The sequence below is a fragment of the Calypte anna genome, chromosome 4A, assembly GCF_003957555.1.
Source record: "Calypte anna isolate BGI_N300 chromosome 4A, bCalAnn1_v1.p, whole genome shotgun sequence".
NCBI classification, from domain to species: domain Eukaryota; kingdom Metazoa; phylum Chordata; class Aves; order Apodiformes; family Trochilidae; genus Calypte; species Calypte anna.
In genome coordinates, this window is record NC_044248.1 from 33,081,741 (window position 1) to 33,100,155 (window position 18,415).

Genomic DNA, 18,415 nt, shown 5'->3' on the forward strand with positions numbered 1-18,415 from the left:
AAGAAGTGATTTGCTGACGAAAAGCCAAGCAGAAGAATGCTGAATGTATTACTGTGTAATTTCATGTGAAACGAAATAAAAACAGCCTGGTACCCTTGAATAATAACTATTGATTTTCTAGTAGTTGTTTTATCTTCAACCATATCATTATTTATTGATGGAAGCATCTCAGTCCCTGTTTGTAATAAGATTTGAGGCATCTTATGTAAGTTCTACATCGTTTGTATGTCTACCTGTAAATCCTTTATATATTGGAGTAGCTTCTTTGTTACCTATGGAATGAATATACCAGGTATTAAAATAGTTAGCAGGGGACAGGTAAATATGACAGGGAGAAGAATTAAGGAAGCAGCTGAAACTATGATACTCATGAATGCATTATAATGCTATGTTATAATAATATAATGGTAACCTACAAACTAAATACACTGTCTGGGACAAGAAAAAATGGACTGATTCATTTGTGACCAAAGAAATACTTTTTTTTATTATTATTTTCTAGAGCTGCTAGCACAAATATGCAAGGTATAAATTTACACCCTCTGTCCAGTGTGTTAGAGTAATATCTGCACGTGGCAGACTGGGGTGGACTGAAGTCAGGCACCAGCTGCTGAACAGTGCCAGAGGTAAGAAGGTGACCCAACCTGGCTGGGATAGCCAACCAGCCTCTCCCTATTCCTCAGCTTTAGTCAGGCAATTGGTTGGTAGATTTTTTTTTTTTATCAATAGGCACAAGGTGGGGTCTTTCAGGTTTTGTGGTGAAGCTCCTGGGCTTTATCTGTTGAGCAAGGTAGCACACTCAAAATGATTCAGATGAAACCAAAGGAGCATCCATCCTTCATGCAACACTTATTTCAGCCCTGAAAACCTTGACCAGATGTTAAGTGTTAGAAAAGGCTTAAAAAGCACAAAAGATTTGGCTGGATAGATTTGTGGAACTAAAGTCTAACAGTTATCTTTTATTGAAACATTTATTTAGTACTTTCAGAGAGTGTAGCTCTCTAGAAAGCAAATTTCAGTTGTAGTTGTCATTAAATCCCTTCTCTGTTGCTGTTGTCTCCCTTTCACATCAATTATTCACCTCTTTTGGCCTTTTGTGGTTAAATGGACCTTTGATCCAACTTTGTACAGCTATCCTGGTACTCTAAAAAGATGAGCTCTTGTATTTTGTGGGTAATTTTCTATGTGACCTTCTATACACAAGGTGCAATCCCTGACATAGGCAAGACAATTGATGAAGGAAGAGATTGCCTGGTTATCCTACTTGAGGATCATCTTATAAATAAGTTACACAGAGTCCAAGTTCACCAGAGATTTCAAGTTTCTGAATCAGCTACAAGGGAAACAATAAATTAGTGTATAGGGCAACAAAAAGTAAAGACTACTAAAGCAGAGAATCTAGATTCATCTGCCCGCTGAAAATAATGAAGTAATTAAATCTCATTTCTCCACTATTGGCTGTTTCAAACGAAACGTGCAGATTTCTTGTCTGCCAGATTATGGAAGGCAGGATTCATTATTTTTTAAGTGGTTAAAACATGTAAGATTATTTTCTTCCACTGCAAGGAATGAAATTGTGAAAGGAAAGTAAATGCTCTTGTTCACAGATGGTCTTAAAGCAAAATCCTAAAATGTTCACTGTTAAAGAAAACCATAAAAAGCCTCTCCTAGGTGTATTAAAATGTGAAAACATTATTGGAAATAGATGTTTCTCATGAGAGCAGCCAAGTGGTTTGGGTTTTCCTTAGCCATTTTACCATTCTTTTCAGTTACCAGCTCAGTTAGATTAGAATTATCTCAGCACTGCCCAGGCTTGGCAAAAATTAGTGTCTGCATATATAAGGTTCTATACTGTCAGCAAAACACATCAAAAAATGAGAAATTATGTTGCTAGCTCCCAGAAGGGTGCTTTTCTTTTACAGTAATTTCTGGGATGGATACCTTTCCAGGTTGTTTATACATCTGTCTGGAGACTGGCTATGAATGGATGTCCACCCTCTAGTGTAATGTCTCAATAAAGAGAAGCAATAAGTATTTGCCTTCAGGGCTGATGGTTGTACTACAGGAAAAAAAGTAAAAATTAGCCAGGAAATCCACACATTGTGGAAATATAACCAGCACTATAAATCTGAATCCAGTTGAAGCACTCTCATTCATATGTGATGTGCCTTTCTGGAAGATCAATGAATGGAGTTATAAAATCCACAACTTATGATGCAGGAGGGGCCTGATCCTGGGAAAATGCTGCATATTTTCTTCTCATTTCTGTCATACTAAACACCAAGTAGATTTTTCTTCTTTTTACAGGAGTGTGGGCCACAAACTATACTCATTGGACCAAGTTCTGTTCCTCTGTACTGCTAAAAAAAGGAATAGTTCCAGCTGGAATAAGTGAGAGCAGCACACTACCTAAAAGATGTGTGAGTGGGAGAATTTTCAAAACAACGGGGATGTAGCTTTTCAGAAAACAGTTATAACAAAAGGAAGATTTTCATTTCAGCAAACGTTTTGATCATGTCTGCATCTGGTAGAATGAAGAAACCCAAACATACTCTGCTCCTGACTCGCTAGGGCAAATGAATAACATTAAATTCCAAACTGAACGATTCATACCTGCCAAGTTTTTCATGCTTTTAGTTTATTTTTTGCTCTGGCAAACTCCTACTGATCTTTTACTACTGTTGACTCATTGTATGTATGCTTTACTGAGAAAACATCTCAATATCTGTATTCGACTTGAGCCTGTATCTCTTGAAGTCTCCACAGGATCAAGTGATTCTGTGCTTGGCTGCTTGCTGTCTGCCAGTACCAATGAAACAGAGTCCCAGGACACAGAAAAAGCAGAAGTACTTTATGAATGTCTTTGCTGTTGTTTTTTCTTTCAGAAAAAGGGAAAACCAAAAAATAAAAAGAAAGAATACAAAAAGCTTTACTTGAGTTTGACTATTTCATCCCTGTTTCTATGGGAACAAGAACAGATGAAGGAGCAGCTGCCAGCTGCTGCAACTCTGGCCAAGGCACCTGCCTGCTGATGAAGAGCTTTCTGCTCCATTTGGACTGTCCACTGGATTAGTATCTGTGAATGGTTTCATCTTGTGGTGAGGAGAAACAGAGGACTACATCAGGTTTAAATAACAGTAAAAGCGTTTTGTCCCTGGTATCCCTTTAAATCTCAGGGTTAACAGGACAAGCTCAGAAAGAAATACTTTTTTACTAAGAGAAAGAGCACAAAGACAAGCAAAACCTTCCTGCTCAGGTGACTAAATACCCTTGGACTTTTAAAAAATTTTCATAATACTCACAAAGTTTGGAGACTAGTGGGAATGCCATTAACACTGGTATGTCAATTCAGCTAAGGGAAAAGTGTACCTAATAGACACAGGATTAACAGGCCTGAACAAAAGCTTTTTTATTACCCTCCCCTGGCCATAGCTCCAATCCCTGCTTCTCTCTACTCCCATACCACACATCTGTTCTTTCATAAAACTTAACCTTCTGTCCCCAAGCCTTTTACTTCTCCGTTCTGTCCCCACACTGTGTACCTTCAGGCTCCCCTGCAAAAAAAAAAAAAAAAAAATCACTTATCATCTTTTAATACTGGTCCAGGCATCTTCATTCTTCCTAAACCTTCTACGCATGATCTCCCAGCCACCAGTTACTCACCAGCCCTTCCTCCCCTGTGCCCATTGCTGCTGGCACCTGGTATGAGTATGGGTCCCCCTGTCCTCCCTCCTGCTTGAGGTGGGGTTTCAGGTATGAGAACACATTGCATTTAACAATAATCCATCCAAACAAAGCTCCAAAGAGAGAAACTTTATCATGGAGCTAACGTAAACCTGAAAAGCAAGAAAGGTTTTCTTGTTATTGCCTCTGGATGAAATTGGGTGTGTGAGGAGGAGAGTTCTGCAGGCTGGTGCCACCAAGTGATAGAAATGGGATTAGTGGTACAACGAGCAGTGGAGCTACAGGGACCAGATTTATGAGAGCTGAGAAGCTGGTCAGCTCTTTACAGAACCCAGTGTTCTGGGTTTTTTGTGCTCCACTCCTGAAAATGCTGAACAAGAGTGTTTAGCTATGTTTTGTGCCAGTATAAGAGTGCATAATACAAATTTCTTCCTGGGAGACTCTTTTCCTTTTTTCCTAATAGTAAATTCCATTGTCTTCAGGTACACTTGCGAATGCCTGACTTCTTTCTTTCCTTTTGCATATAGCATCCCAGCCAAATTAAGCATCTCTCAGAAAAAACATCTCATCCTGCCCCTGCAGCTCTTTCTGCTGCTTTTTTTTAAATTCTGAATTACATTTGCATAGTGACTTGAAGTAGTTGAAACCGTAGGCATGAGGAATTTATATAGAAATCAAGCTTTAAGTCTTATGCAGCCAAAGACTAGTGTCCTTTATAGTACCAATCTATATGCATAGGAAGCTATCACAATATATCCCATATATATAATCACACAGAGAGACAGAAAATTTCTGGCATCACTTGTATTATGTCTCAGAAAAGTAGTAAACTAAACAACAAAAATGAGAGATTAGATTTTTTTCTTTTAATGTAGTGGAACAGCTATAGTCAGTCTACTACAGGATAATCAGAAAAGCCAGAAATGAGCTGTATCATACATATTCAACAGTTGCAGAAGAAATTATGAAGAGTTCTAGGATTTTCATCAGAATAGCTAAATAATAAACACAAACTAAGGTTAGAGGAACTTATTACCTGATCTTATAGCCCAAGTTAGAAGAGACACTAGATAGTAGTTTATCAAAAATAAGCTGACACACCATAGGGGTTTCCTGCCAACTTTAGAGTCAGGAAGACAGCCTCTTCTTTGAATGTTTAAAATCAGCATTCATAGCATAAGCACAAGTACTAAAATGGAAAGGATGATGAATGGGACTGATAAACCTGCAAGCATCCTTTTAGGGTGTATTTCAAGATTAGGTTTTCGAATAGCAATTATGGAGGGCATAATTTTTCATTTAAATTTATGTCCTGGTAATCAATTATGCACAGAGTTGGATTGCAGCCCTTTTGCTTCCCTGCTAGAAGAATGAAAGCAAATAAAAATGAGGATCTTGAATGCAATAAATTCTCTTTTTTTCCTTTTTTTTTGTTTTTTTGTTTTGTTTTGTTTTTTTTTTTGTTTTTTTACATTTGATTCCTGTTAGCTGAGCTAAACATGGATTTTCAGGCTTGAAGGAAGCAAAATTGCCATACAGCCTTTGTTTTCATCTCATCCGTTCTTTATTTCTAGTTCTGCTTGTCCTTGCAATTATTCCTCTGACTTAGTTTGACTCAGGTAGGATTTCAAAACTGGAGACCATAGATGTGCATCACTATTGCTAAAGTTTCACCAGCCACCTACAGAAGCAGGAATTAATGTTGCCCAGCTGGGATTTCTTGACCCCTGCATATCATAGTGAGAAGTACAAATTCCATAGCATTCTCTGTTGCCATGTCCCTCAGGTGGAAGTAACCACACAAGTAAGAGTAACAACAAAAGAATCAGACTGGCCATATAGATAACAGGACAGTAATATTCTAAGGTTTTGTATTTTTGCTTATGGACAACTACAGCATCCTAGTGTTAGCTTTGCTATTTGTTCACAGCATTCACAACTTACTATTAAATTAGGTTGGGGTTGAGTACAGGAAAATAGTTGCTACCTACACATTGGCTTACCTTTTGCAGAAGGATGGACAATCTCCTTCACACTGGGAAATTCCAAAGCAGAGGCTCAATAAAACTGGGCACTTGCACAGTTCTTCTGGCCTTGTGGTCAGATAATGTATAGCAGCAGTAGCTCACCTACAGTTTTTGTGGTATTTAGCCTTAGATCCCCTTCCCTTAAGAGGTGTCTTTGTATCCCTCAGAAATATCTTTGGAGATGTTGGAGTCAAGGCAGAATTGAATTGCAGGCCACCAGGAAAGGATTTCCAAAGCATGATCCCATGGGTTGGTGCTGCACACTCTGAGAGGTGGCACTGGGCATATTTGAGGTCCTGTCACAGACAGTGACAGGAAAAAGCTGGAGGACAGAGAGAACCTGATCAGTCTTGGCCACATGATACGCTGGGAAGAGTCTGGTGTGTGTGTGCATAATCTCTGTTTGGAAGAGTGCTGGCTGGCAGAGGCTCAAACAGTGCCAAGGAGCATGCTAATTCAGTGGTGTGGACTATGAGCAATATTCTGCTCAGCTTCACTTTCTATTCTTGTTTTATTTAGCAAGTAATTGTAATCAGAGGGACTCCCAGCCTGTTTCTACAGATAGTGTGGAAGCCTTCAGCTTCAGCCATCTGGCATAGCAGGCTGTGCCCAGACACAGGCACTGCCACAGGCAGAGAGCATGGACTGCTTGACACTCAGAAATTCTATTTCTTGCCTGTGCCCTGGTTTTTCCATCTCTGGTCCAGAGAGTAACATTCCTTCCCTCTAGCTAAGGGTCTCAGTATCTTTGGAAAAAAAAAAATTCAAAGCTTTGGGGCGCAATGCAATTAAAATCAATATTGATGTAGTGATTTCTTAGAGGACCTCCATGGTTTTCCAATATATTATTCCAAAAGTTAAAAGGGAAAGTTTAATCAGAGACATTTATATCCACAAACAGTGCATTTAGTAAGGCTAGTAAGCATTCTTACAGGGAAAGACTGCTGAATTTACAAAAATGGACCTAATGGAGTTATTCATTTTTGCTGATATTGGGAAAAAAATAGTCCTAAGTAAATTGGTAAAGCCAAACTCATGTTTAAATTTAAAAACATATAGTCTTCAGCTTTCATTATAAAGCATCTTTACCATCTTAACTATGAAATCTTATTTGTATGTGTACTTGCCTCTATATCAGTAATTAATTAGTTTTCTCAAAGTGTAGTATTCATAAGCTTTATTTTTACAGATCTCTTTTGTGGTCTAATTTCAAAATAATCAGCCAGCAGTCATATTGTTTTAAATCTCAAGAATTCATGCAAACACAAGAAGCTCTGGCTCTGGGAAAGCAGAGGTAGATGTCTATGCTAAGGAAATGCTCCTTCAGTTTTCCTGCTCCTCACAGTTTCATACAAAACCCCATTGATCACAAGGAAATCATTGGTTCTTCTGCTCGAGATTAAGTTGCAAGGGGTAAGACTTGTTGTTTTGTGTATGTATTTTTTGTATCATGGGGCTTCTATGCCAAATCAGACAATGGAAAACTGACTTTTCAATCTAGGCAGTTGTCAGGAAGAAAGCTTGTTCTGCCCTTTGAGCAGCAGTGCCTTACAGCAGCATCTGCTTTGTGTTGCCGTGAGAGGAGAAGCTGTGCTGCTGCACACTCCCATCTCACCACAGCTGCATCCATCTCTGTCTTAAAGTAGTCATATTTTGACATAGCCACATGTCAGCCAGTACAAGAAAATTATCACTTATGTGTAAAATATTTTTCCTGGAGAATGTCCCTATCAGCTCAGTTCGGGTACGAGCAGGATGCTAATGGAGGCAGAAATGCAACACTGATGTCATGGGGTCCACCAGCAGTGGCTTCACATGGTATGGACATCAGCTTTTGGTGCCCTGGAGCACATCAGTTCTAGAGATAGCAGAAGGTACATACCAGAGCTAGCCTTTAAGCACACAGGACAAGGCAGCCTGAGGAGAACTCTGCCACAGTCTCAAGTGTCACCAGCCCAGCATAACTGACCTACAGAGATGCTCTCTCTCCCTGTGCTGGTACACAGGTTCCATGCGCTCAGTACCTGGGTATCTGTAGACATTTACCATCAGCTGTCTTCAAGATCTGGAAGCTGAAGTAGGCTGAGCTTGAGAGGCAGCAGACATGTGGCCTTTGCATGTTTTTTACTCTGAGGACTCATCAGCATCAGAGGGATGAAACACCCCCAAATGCAATGTGCCTTGTCCTCATAGCAATGTTAGCGGAGACTGGAAGTGCTGAAAAACACTCACATTTCCCCAGGTCCAGCTGCCAAGGGAAATCCTCACAATCCCTGAGGAAGGGTGTCTCTTACCTCAGGTAACTTTGGGTTCTGTTAGGAATGGTTGGGAAACTGTGGTTGTGCTCTGCTAGGGTGGGCTTATCCCAAGGCAGCATGCAATAAGAGCAAGGCTCCCTGTTTCATCAGCTTGGATACCTTAACTAGATTACAAAGCCACAGTGCTGCCAACAAACTTTGAAGTCCAGCTGTATGAGAGCAGCTCTAATTTTGGAGGATGCCAGTAAATTGAAGAATTGCCCTCCACCTCTGTTTTTCTGTGCAACCCCAAAAGGAAAGAAAGTTTGACCCCACTGATGTGTAAGCAGAGATTCTACTGTTGAAAATATCCTATATAGCATGGCTGTGACGTTGTGAGAGTTGCAAAATACACAAATAAAAGTTCGTTTCATATAAACTCCAGCTGTGCAAATTCAGGTCGCAGTCAAAGAGGCAAATCACAGCCTGTTTCTATTATGCATTAACATAAAAAAAACACCAACAAAAAAAAAACAGAACAAAAACCAAAAATCCAAACCTGCCTAAATTGTGCCTCCATCATCAGATATGTAATTCCACAGTCTTTAAGTTTTATACCTTGAAGCCCTCTGCTTCCAGAGTGAAGTCTGAGAGGGGAAAGCTTTTAAGGCAGGCACCCATTCTTCCATATATCTCATCTGAAATGAGCCTATAAGGAGTATGTATGCATTATTCATCTCATGAATGGCCAGATGTACTGGCCATCCATTGCTTCTGATACATTATCAGTGTGGAGCTTCTTTAGCTATATTACATTTAGGTGGAATAATGTACTGACAGGGGTTTGCGTGCTTGAGAACATGATTTGAATTTTAAGGCTCAAATGATCACGGGAATTTCTCCTCAAAGTTCCTCTGTTTCCCCAGGCAATAATGCCTTTGGGAATAAAATTGATCTGTGTCTTCATTTGGCCTGGTTTCATTTGAAGACATTTCTCTCACTGCTCGGACTAAAGCAAGAAGGAAAGTCTATAAATTAATTACATCCTCACTAGTTCCATTCTTGCTTTCTTTTTCTTGCTTCTTGAAGCAGCTGTTCCTCCTCTGGCTTCCTTACTTCTCCAGTTTTAGCAGTTTCAGCAGCTTCCTCACTACCCTTGCATTAATTTATATTTTTTAAAATAACATCCAACTTATTATTTTTTTCAACTGAAGCTGAGTTATGAAATTATTATCAATTGCATAAATAAGCATTTGTGCAAGCGTTAAAAACATGGCTCTTCAGCAACACTAAACATGTATAGATTTACATATATTTCCTAGCTTCTTTCCCTGGCAAAAATCCTGGAATTTGCACAAAGTTTCTCCCTGTTGTATAGTGACATGTATTATGATGGTACCAGGTAAAGAACTCAGGGATCCAAAGACAAAATTCATCCTTTAAGGTAATTATCTGGATAAACATAAGAAAAATCCCTGGGAGATTTTAGAGACTATGAAGCAAGGAAATGGATTTTACTAATGTGTGAATTCAGTGATTCTTTTGTGTTCTGACAGACAAAATGAAGATAATCTTTTCCATTCAGTTATTATTCTTAGTGTTTATATAACTTAAGATATTAATATTTTGGCAATGTATATGTCCATTACACGCTTTTTACAGGACTTATTTATACCAACTGTGAGGCAACAATTATTTCCAGCAACCTTAACCTTAGCAAACAGCTTTTGCTCTGCAGTGCAACTTATATATAAATAGAAATACATCCTAAACAGATTTGTTTAGGCTTAGTCCCTCTCTTTTAATTGCTTTTACACTCAAATCTGTTTTTCTCAGATTACAGTTCTGGATGTTCTTCTCAGTCATGGTCTTCTGCTCTACATGGAGACCATAATTCTCAGTGAAAGCACTCATGGGGCAAGCTGAGATGGTTCAGCACTGTCCCCATAAACCAGAACCCCTGGCCTTCCATAAGACCCCAGCAAACTTACCCAAGGATGGCATCCCCTTCTCCACTTGCAGTCCACTGGCTGCAGCCTTGAGAAGGCACCGTGACTTTTAACACTTGTGTGGAAGTGGCATGGCAGTGTCCTGCACTTCTGGTCCCCACGCTGCTATGTCTGCCCCCGAGGTAAAGACTGAAAGCCTCAGGGGAGTACAGGAGTGCAGCTCTTCTGTATCCAGGTTGGAGCTGGCTTGTGCCTTGTTCTCCTCCTGCCTAACGAATTCTGTCTACATCTGTCTTGATATCCTTGGCCCAAGAGTCAAGTGCCATGAACAGGCCATAACAAACTGCCCAGAAAATCATGATATTTAAAGTTTCGTTATTTTATATAATATAGAACAGCTCTTTGAGACGTATGTCGATACCTCAGGATAGGCTGCAGTGATCTGCCTAAGTCACTGTTCTGAGAACTGAGGTATGCTAGTTCAAATTCTGGCTTTGAATCAGAGATGACATGTCATTTTGGGTGCCCCACTGCCTGCTTGCAAATTCCTCAGCGAAGTTTGCTCCTAGTACTCTCTGACTTTGTATAAGACTTGCAGTTTTTGAATGGGAAAATAATATAGTGCTTTTAAATAAATTAAAGTTTAGCTAAATGGGGAGACCTGGGTGCCAGTTCCTCTGGCACAGGCTCCCTGCAGACTCCTTACAGTCCTGTAAGGACTACAGACCTCTAAGTCCCACTGAAAGGTTCACTTTCGCTTAGGAGAAAATGAGGAGGAACCCTGGCTTTCCAAGTCTTTCTGGCAGCTGGGATGTGTGGGACACTGTGTGGAGGTTTGTGATGTTCAAGCAGGCACTGACCCAGGGATGACCTCAGGGAGGAAAGGAATGCCTTAAATTAGTGCCATCAAATCTGGCTCAACGTGATGGCTGCAGAGAAAGCTCAGGACACAGTAAAATGAAGAGACCATGAAAGAGACTGAAAGATGATTTGTAACGAATCACTTTTATACAGGATGATGTCAAGTAGACTGAAAATTACAGAGAATTAGCTCACCCATTGTAGCTTTAGCACATACTGTCATGGTTACTTCAAAACTGTATACATACCATACTCTAACAGGCTTAAAACAGTTGAAACAGAAGTTTGAACCCATTTGCTTATTCAGTGGAGGCTATTTCTAGCAATAATGCTTCTGATGAAGGGTTCAGAGGGAATTGTAACTGATACACGATTGATGCCCATAATAATTGCACATTTCTGTAATCCTTCCTCACCCATAACAGTTTTGAGCTTACATATTATTAATACTCAGACAAAAATAACTTGTGGACATTATCATGCTCTAAACATAGTTGAGAATTAATCTGTTTTTGCAAAAATGTTTAAGAGTAATGGATACTTTTTCCTACTTGAGTAAACACCTGCTAATTCACTAGCCTTCCCTTCTCCGTTCATGAAAATCCAAGTCCAAATGATTTCATGGATATTTAAAGGATGGTGCCAAATACCACACACACAAAGATTAATTTCTCCACTTGATAAAGATCTTACACCACTCATCACACCGTTAACATTTCAGTACTGGAATTTTGTTTTCTTTCATTGGTAAGAGAGAATGCAATGAATTTAGGAACAATCAAAAATTGAGAGAAAAAAATGAGACAGCTGAAATGTAGCTGGAGAAGAAGATTCCAAGTGAAAACATCATGCTTACTTTTATTCTAGATAAGTAATAGGGCACCTTGGAATAAATATGGATTTAAATTTTGTGTCCTTAATGAGTTCAAAGAGGCTAAGCAAAGACACATAAGAGTTGAACATTGCTGTGTACAACACAGTAAACAGATTAAAATTTTATACCTGAGCAAAAGAGGAATTTAACTATTAACTACAGCATGCAGAATAACTGATAAGTTATCACATAAACCCAGCATACTATTATTAGGTTACAGTCATTCAAATGTCCTTAATTTTTATAAAGGCTAAAGATGGAAAAAGCTCCAAGATGAGATGAGTGTGTGACATAAAACCATAACAAGGAAAAGCACATTACCATCCAGCAGCCTTTCCAGAGGATCAAAATTATCTGCTGTTTTGTTATCCAGGGAGAAAGCAGCAACAATTCAAACCCTGTGGATTTAATAACACATTACACATTTAAGACGGTCCTGAAAATTAAAATATTGGCAGTTTAGGAAGTGCTCACGGAACACCTGAACCTTCATCGTTTGCCTTCAAATGCCACTTGAAAACACCGTGTTTGCAAGCTGTCCCCAGTGCAGGATGAAAGGCAGGGATCTGCAGGGAATCACTGATCAGGTCACAGACTTGTGATTTTCACACCAGCATAATAACAGCTGATTCTTAAGGAATGACTTTTTACCCCCTTTGACTGGCCAAGATCCACATTTAATTTTAGGCAAGAAATTTGATCTTTCTTCACATTGAATCTGGGGTTTGTTGGTTTGGTTTTTTTTCTTTTTATTCTCTTTTCTTTTTCCTCCTAATCCATTTCAAATGCTCTGGTTTGAAGTACTTCAGTGCACATAAAAAATGTAACATATTTGTCTTCTAAATTTCCATCTCTTCACCAAAGGTACCTGTGGGAGACAAGGGGTCTGAAAAGTTTGGGCTTTAACCAGCACAGCCCATTTTCCCCAGACAGGCTTCACTCACCTGGCAGATTTCTGCTCTTCCTGATCTCCATATACAACATTAAAATTACCTGCTTCCACCATCCCTCTTCCTGTGCTCCAAATCAGCTGTTTGCCTTCCTAAAGTAACTCCAGCAAACTCTGCCTTTGTCATTTAGACTTGTCAAGAAGAGATGGGAGATGTCTCTTACCCTGTTAGAGACAGCCATAAATGAGGTCTCTCCCTTTTATTTCTTTGGAGTCACATAGTTTATGTACTGTGTATGCCAATGAGCTCCCCTCAAATCACACCACTTGCCTTGACTTCCCTGCTACTTTTCTTTCACCATTTATGAATAAAACTATGCATTAAAAATGCACGTGCCCAAATGAGTTCATCCCTTTGGCCACACCACATCAGTTTCTTCTTTAAAGTCAGAAGTCCTAGACGTTAGTGGGTTGTGTGAAAGAGTCTCCAGGGAACTGAATCCTCTTTGCTTCCAGCTTCTTCCTGGCTTTCAAGGCTGCTGACGCTTCAGGGTGTATGGAGTCCAGCCGCTGCTCACACTGGAAGGCTGTGAGGAAGGCTGTCCTGTAGTTGTTATTCATCCAGCCATAGAGAAGGGGGTTAGCAAATGTTGAGCACATGGCGATGACATGGAACACCGTGTAGATCAGTTTGTACTCTTTCAGGTCTAACACCTGGCTGTCAATGTCACTGACTAGCTGGAAGGTGTGAAACGGGAGCCAGCTGACAGCAAACACCACAACCACACACACCAGCATCTTGGTGGTTTTCCGACGCCGTTGATGGTAGTGGTCATTCCCTGCCCCAGGACTCACGTGGTTCTTGAGCTTGGTCCAGATACGGGCATAGGCATAGGAAATGACAGCCAGGGGCAGCACGTACTGGATCAGGAGCATGGAGATGCTGTAGATGGTGCCATAGTTCAGCTGCCCCTCCCCTGGCCACTTCTCAGAGCAGACCACGATCTTGAAGTCAGGAATTATCTCAATCAATGAGTACTCACGGAAGATGGCCAGAGGACTTGCCAACAAGGCACTGACTGCCCAGGCAACTCCAATAATGAGGAAGCTGATCCGCTTTGAGATTTTGCTTTCCAGGTGGTAGACGATGCAGCGGTGCCGATCCAAAGCGATGACAGTCAAAGTCACAGTAGACACATGCACAGCAAGAGCCTGGGCATACGGCACCAGGTGGCACAAGACAGGGCCCAGCTTCCACTCACCTAACAGCGTGTAAACCAAGGTGAAGGGCAGGCACAGCGTGTTCACCAGCAGGTCAGCCACGGCCAGGTTGGCAATGAAGAAGTTGGTCACTGTGCGCATGCTTTTGAACTTGATGATCACGTGGATGACAAGGGAGTTCCCGATCACCCCCAGCAGGATGATGGAGCAGTAAGCAAAGATGAGGACTATCTGCACTTCAACCAGCGTTGTACTGTCCTTCAGTTCAGGTTTGGGGTCCAGAGCCAATTCATTGAGTGGCGTGGTGTATCTCGGCAGGTACAGCTTGGTGAACAGCTCCATCTTCTTTTCATCTGTCTGGTTTTCTTTGCCTACTGCTTCCAGGGGCCCCATCCTTGCAGCAGCCTGGTCTAAGCAACAGAGCTGCCCCTGAAAATACAACAGCACGAGAACACGTGGAGAAATCTTGTCCCCAGTGGCTAAAACAAGAATGAGCTAAAGCAACAGCTCTTTTCTCCTCTAACCCACATTCTACATTTCAGGATTAAGACAAGATCTGTCTTAATATAGTTAAATTCTGTTGCCCTTACATTTGAAGCCCGATCCTGTAATATTATTCAGGTATGACTCCTGCTGAAAATTGGGACAGATTTCAAAAGCATTTCAAAGACAAAGTTTGCCTAAGTAAAGGGGATTAAGCTCCTACTGGGCATCATATCCTTTTTTTACAGTCCCCTACCTAAAACTACTGCTGATTTAGCATAAAACTTCCATTAATACCTATGGGAATTCTACATGGAACAGCACCATCCATAATGTTATTAGCATAATAATCTTCCAGATTTTCATTAATGGAAAGTGTTTCTTTTAAACAGTTTATGCCCCTCCTTAATACCAGACAACTAATTACTTTCTTTAAGAAACTTCCTCTTCAGAAAGTTTGTGTCACAAGGCAAGGAAAAATACCACTGTAACAGAACTGAAATAATAGTGTTTCTCCAAAATTACTGTGTAACTTGTTCATGCTAAAATTAACTCAAGAAACAATTAAAACTCAGTTATACATAATATTTCCTTTCTGTGCAATTTTTGAGAAAATGCAGCTCCTCAGAGGCAGCAATCAGGAATTCATTTCTGGATGCAGTCAAAGAGAAAAGCAAATCATTCCCTTGCTGATGTCAGTAAGATTCCACCACTGGCATCAAAATCATATTTTGTTGACTTCCCTACACAGGCTGAGCCAAATTCTCTGCTACCCTAAGATTTCAGTGGGTATGGATGGATATCTGTATGTTTCACAGATAATTGCTGACTTGGTCTTCAATCCAATGTAAAATATGTATGTGTCTGTGCAGACTGCCCAGACCATGGATGCCAGGCTAAGTGAGCACTGTTCAGAATTATTTTATACTGTTTAATCTACATTTACTGTAAAATTAATAGTGTAACTCTGAGATCTGAAACACTGAGATACGAAGCTGAGATGTGCCAGCTGCTCATACAAGCTCACCCTGTAGTTTTTAGTAATATAATTGGTTATCAACTGCTAGCCTAAGCACAGGTGGCAGGAAAAGATTCCTCATCAATACACCCTTTGTTTACCAGGTTACAGATGCACAACATTCACCACAGTTAGTACAGCCGAGATTTTGCAGAAGTTCAGAACCCTGTTCAGCTTTTTCTTTCAATTTACCCTGAAGAACTATGCTTGTATACATTATTAGAGATTTGGTGAGGTCCCAGAGCTGTCAGGTGGTCCAAAATCTCATCTTTTTTTCAGTCCAAAATAAGAGAAGGTCATATCTACACGCTGTGATGATATGTGATGTGATGTGATATAAGTGATGGTGAATTTCACAGGTTTTCCCTTTGCCATGAATTCTGGGAGGAAGATGTAGCTTAGCCAATAATATGGAGCATTCCCTTCTTCCCAAAAATATTTTCACCTGTTTCTCTACTCCCTGACTTTCTATTCGTTCCCACTCCCAACCTCCTTTTTTTTAGCAAGGCCTTTTTTTCTTCTGCCACTTCAGTTTTATTTTGTTACTGCCCTGTTCAGGCTGATGAAAGGTATTTTGGTCTTGTCAATAAGACAAAGCTAAGAGAGGGAGAAGGGATGACCAGGAGTTCAAGCAGAGATGAGCTGGTGTGTCAGTAAGTGATGAAATAAATTGGACAAGTCTGACATTGTCCATGGGACAGTTAAAAGGGCAAAGAATCTGCTGCTTTCAGAGTCCAGGGGAAACTGAGGTGGCATCTGGTATCTCAGGTAGTGTTTGACAGGACCCTTTCTGCTCTTTTTTCGGTATAACTCTCCAGCTGATGGCATCTGCTTGCACACATTGCATCCTGCACAGCACTGGGGTTTTTTTTCCCAAATTTTTTTTCGCAGCAGCCCAGTGCTCAGGGCGAATATCAAATTGCATCTAACTTTCGGCAGAGGACGGCCCACAGAGAATTTCCATCTGTACTGAACGCATCTAAGCAAAAAGGGCGAAATACGTGATCCCCTTACCAAGCCGCATTCCTACCGGGACCGCAGCACCTGCTCTGGGAAAGGTCTGGGGCTAAGGCTGGAGGCAGAGGTGGCGGGGAGGGAGCCCCAGGGCTGCTGCCGCTGCTCCCCCGCTCCCCGGACACCCTGCCCGGGGAACACCGGTCCCAGCCCGCCCATGGCGCTCCTCGGTGTCTCTTCCCCCTTCCCATTTTCTCCTCTCTCACGCTCCGGGGGAGGCGAGCGGGGCCACCGCCGGCTGTAGCCAGAGGAGCCGGGTAGGGCAAGCCGGGGAGCCGAACCCCCGAGCCCCGCAGCGGGGCTGATGCTCCCGCCTGCCCCGTCCCGTCGGGTCCCCCCGCAGCCCGGTCCCTCCCCTGGAACGCTCACCGGGACGGCTCTCCTCCCTGGCGATGGGGCAGCAGCACCGCGCAGCGGGACCCGTCCAAAGTTTCGAGATGCCTGCGGCGGCCCCGCACGCCGGGGGAGGGCGGGACGGGGCGGGGAAGGGGTCGGGTGGGACCGGGTGGGAGAGAGGTGACTCCGCCCGATAGGCTGCGGTAAGCGGGGATGGGATTCCGGACCGCAGCTCCGTGAGGTGTCGGCTGCGGCTTGCTGAGGAGTCGGCAGCTGCTGCAGCGCTGTCGGAGTGAAAAAAACAATAAAAAAAAAAAAACCGACAACCCACGGGGTGTTGAGAGGAGGGGGATGTAGCAAGTCCGCGCCTGAGCCTGTATTTCCTACTTTGCCCCAAACTGCCCTGGGGAGCAGTGGAAAGGGGGCGCCTTTGATTCAGGCAACAGCTGAAAGCCTGGTTAGAAGCAGCCCAGCCTGCACAGATTTGCTGTGCCTCGCAAGACAATGTGGATATTGCCAGGGCAGGTGCTAAAGGTGAATAAAGCACTTACATATTCTGTCAAGAGTGAGATGAAAGATTTCATATTTATTTACAAGGCTACAAAGGTGAAGACAACGGCTGCTGTATTTATACAGGTTTATATCCAGTAACCTTTCAAAAAGCTCTCTTGCTATCCAGCTTAATTTAGGACTAGCTCCTGCCAGCATTACTTCTAGAAGGGTCCATCTTCAGAAAATCCATCATTAGGTTCTGCTTAATAATTGGCTGGATGCCTGATGCATCTCTCCTAGGTGTAACTTCTGAGGTTCAAAGGGGTGTCTTCTCTATTCATGAATGGAGGGACTGACTATGTGAATGATGCTTCAGCCCTAGTTGTATCTTCCAAGAACAGGAGCCAGAACACTGCTTATCCTGTGCTTATCAGCACATCTGAGACTGTTAATGGCATGCTCCTGGCTTGCTGCAAAATAGATTTTTTTTGATGACTAAATAAAATGCCAGGAGTTTCAACTCTCCTACTTCTGTTTATTTCATTTCCTTAAGTAAATTTAACTGTAGGATTTATTTTTTTGGTCTAGTGCCTGACATAAACGTGTGCCATGACGTTCAGTAATTAGAGCACTTGTGTAATAGATGGCTGTAAGAACCTTCAGTCCTTCCCTTTACTTCTCTTACAAATACTCAACAGTGGCTTTTCACTCATCTTGAAGGTGTTGCTATTGTGCTTTACTCTGCATACTCCTTCTAGCTCAACAAATATCTGTGCTGTTTCTAATGTCTCGGAGAGTGTAGTGAAATGCCACAAATCTTTACAATCTGTCCAGCTCAGGATCCCATAGCTAAGGAAAGGCTGTTCCTTACTTTCACTTCCAAATTCCTGGAGAAAGACAGGAAGATAAGCAAGTTTGTAGAAGTTGTTAAGCCAGTGAAGGTTGGCTTCCCACATAAGGGAGGGAAGATGTAATTTCTTGTTACAAGGTGAATCTGTGTCAAGGCACAACTGAAACACTTCATAGAAATGCATTTCCAATAAACAGCTGGTTTTATTAGTCATAAAAGAGTGGAATTTAAGGACTTCATAAACACCACCATGAAAAAAAGCCTATAAAACCACTAACATGGAGGGCAGAAAGTCAGGTAGCAAATGGACTGTTCCATGTGAAATGTGCTGCTGGGTGACCCTATCCAAAGCAACTCTGGGATACTTTTCTTTGTGTGCACTTCGATTGCCATCCCAGAAATCATGTAAAGACAAGAATCATTGAATCACAGAACCATATAAGCTGGATGGAACTTCCAGAGGTTTTCTCTTCCATCTCA

General features: G+C 41.6%; 1 protein-coding gene across 1 annotated transcript; it reads right to left on the reverse strand.

Annotated features, from left to right (window-relative positions):
• Positions 1 to 12,977: 12,977 nt before the first annotated feature.
• NPY2R (neuropeptide Y receptor Y2) lies at positions 12,978 to 14,135 on the reverse strand. Its single transcript, XM_008493801.2, has one exon. It carries the CDS (start codon positions 14,133 to 14,135, stop codon positions 12,978 to 12,980), a length of 1,158 nt encoding a protein of 385 aa, XP_008492023.1.
• Between the last annotated feature and the right edge of the window lie 4,280 nt (positions 14,136 to 18,415).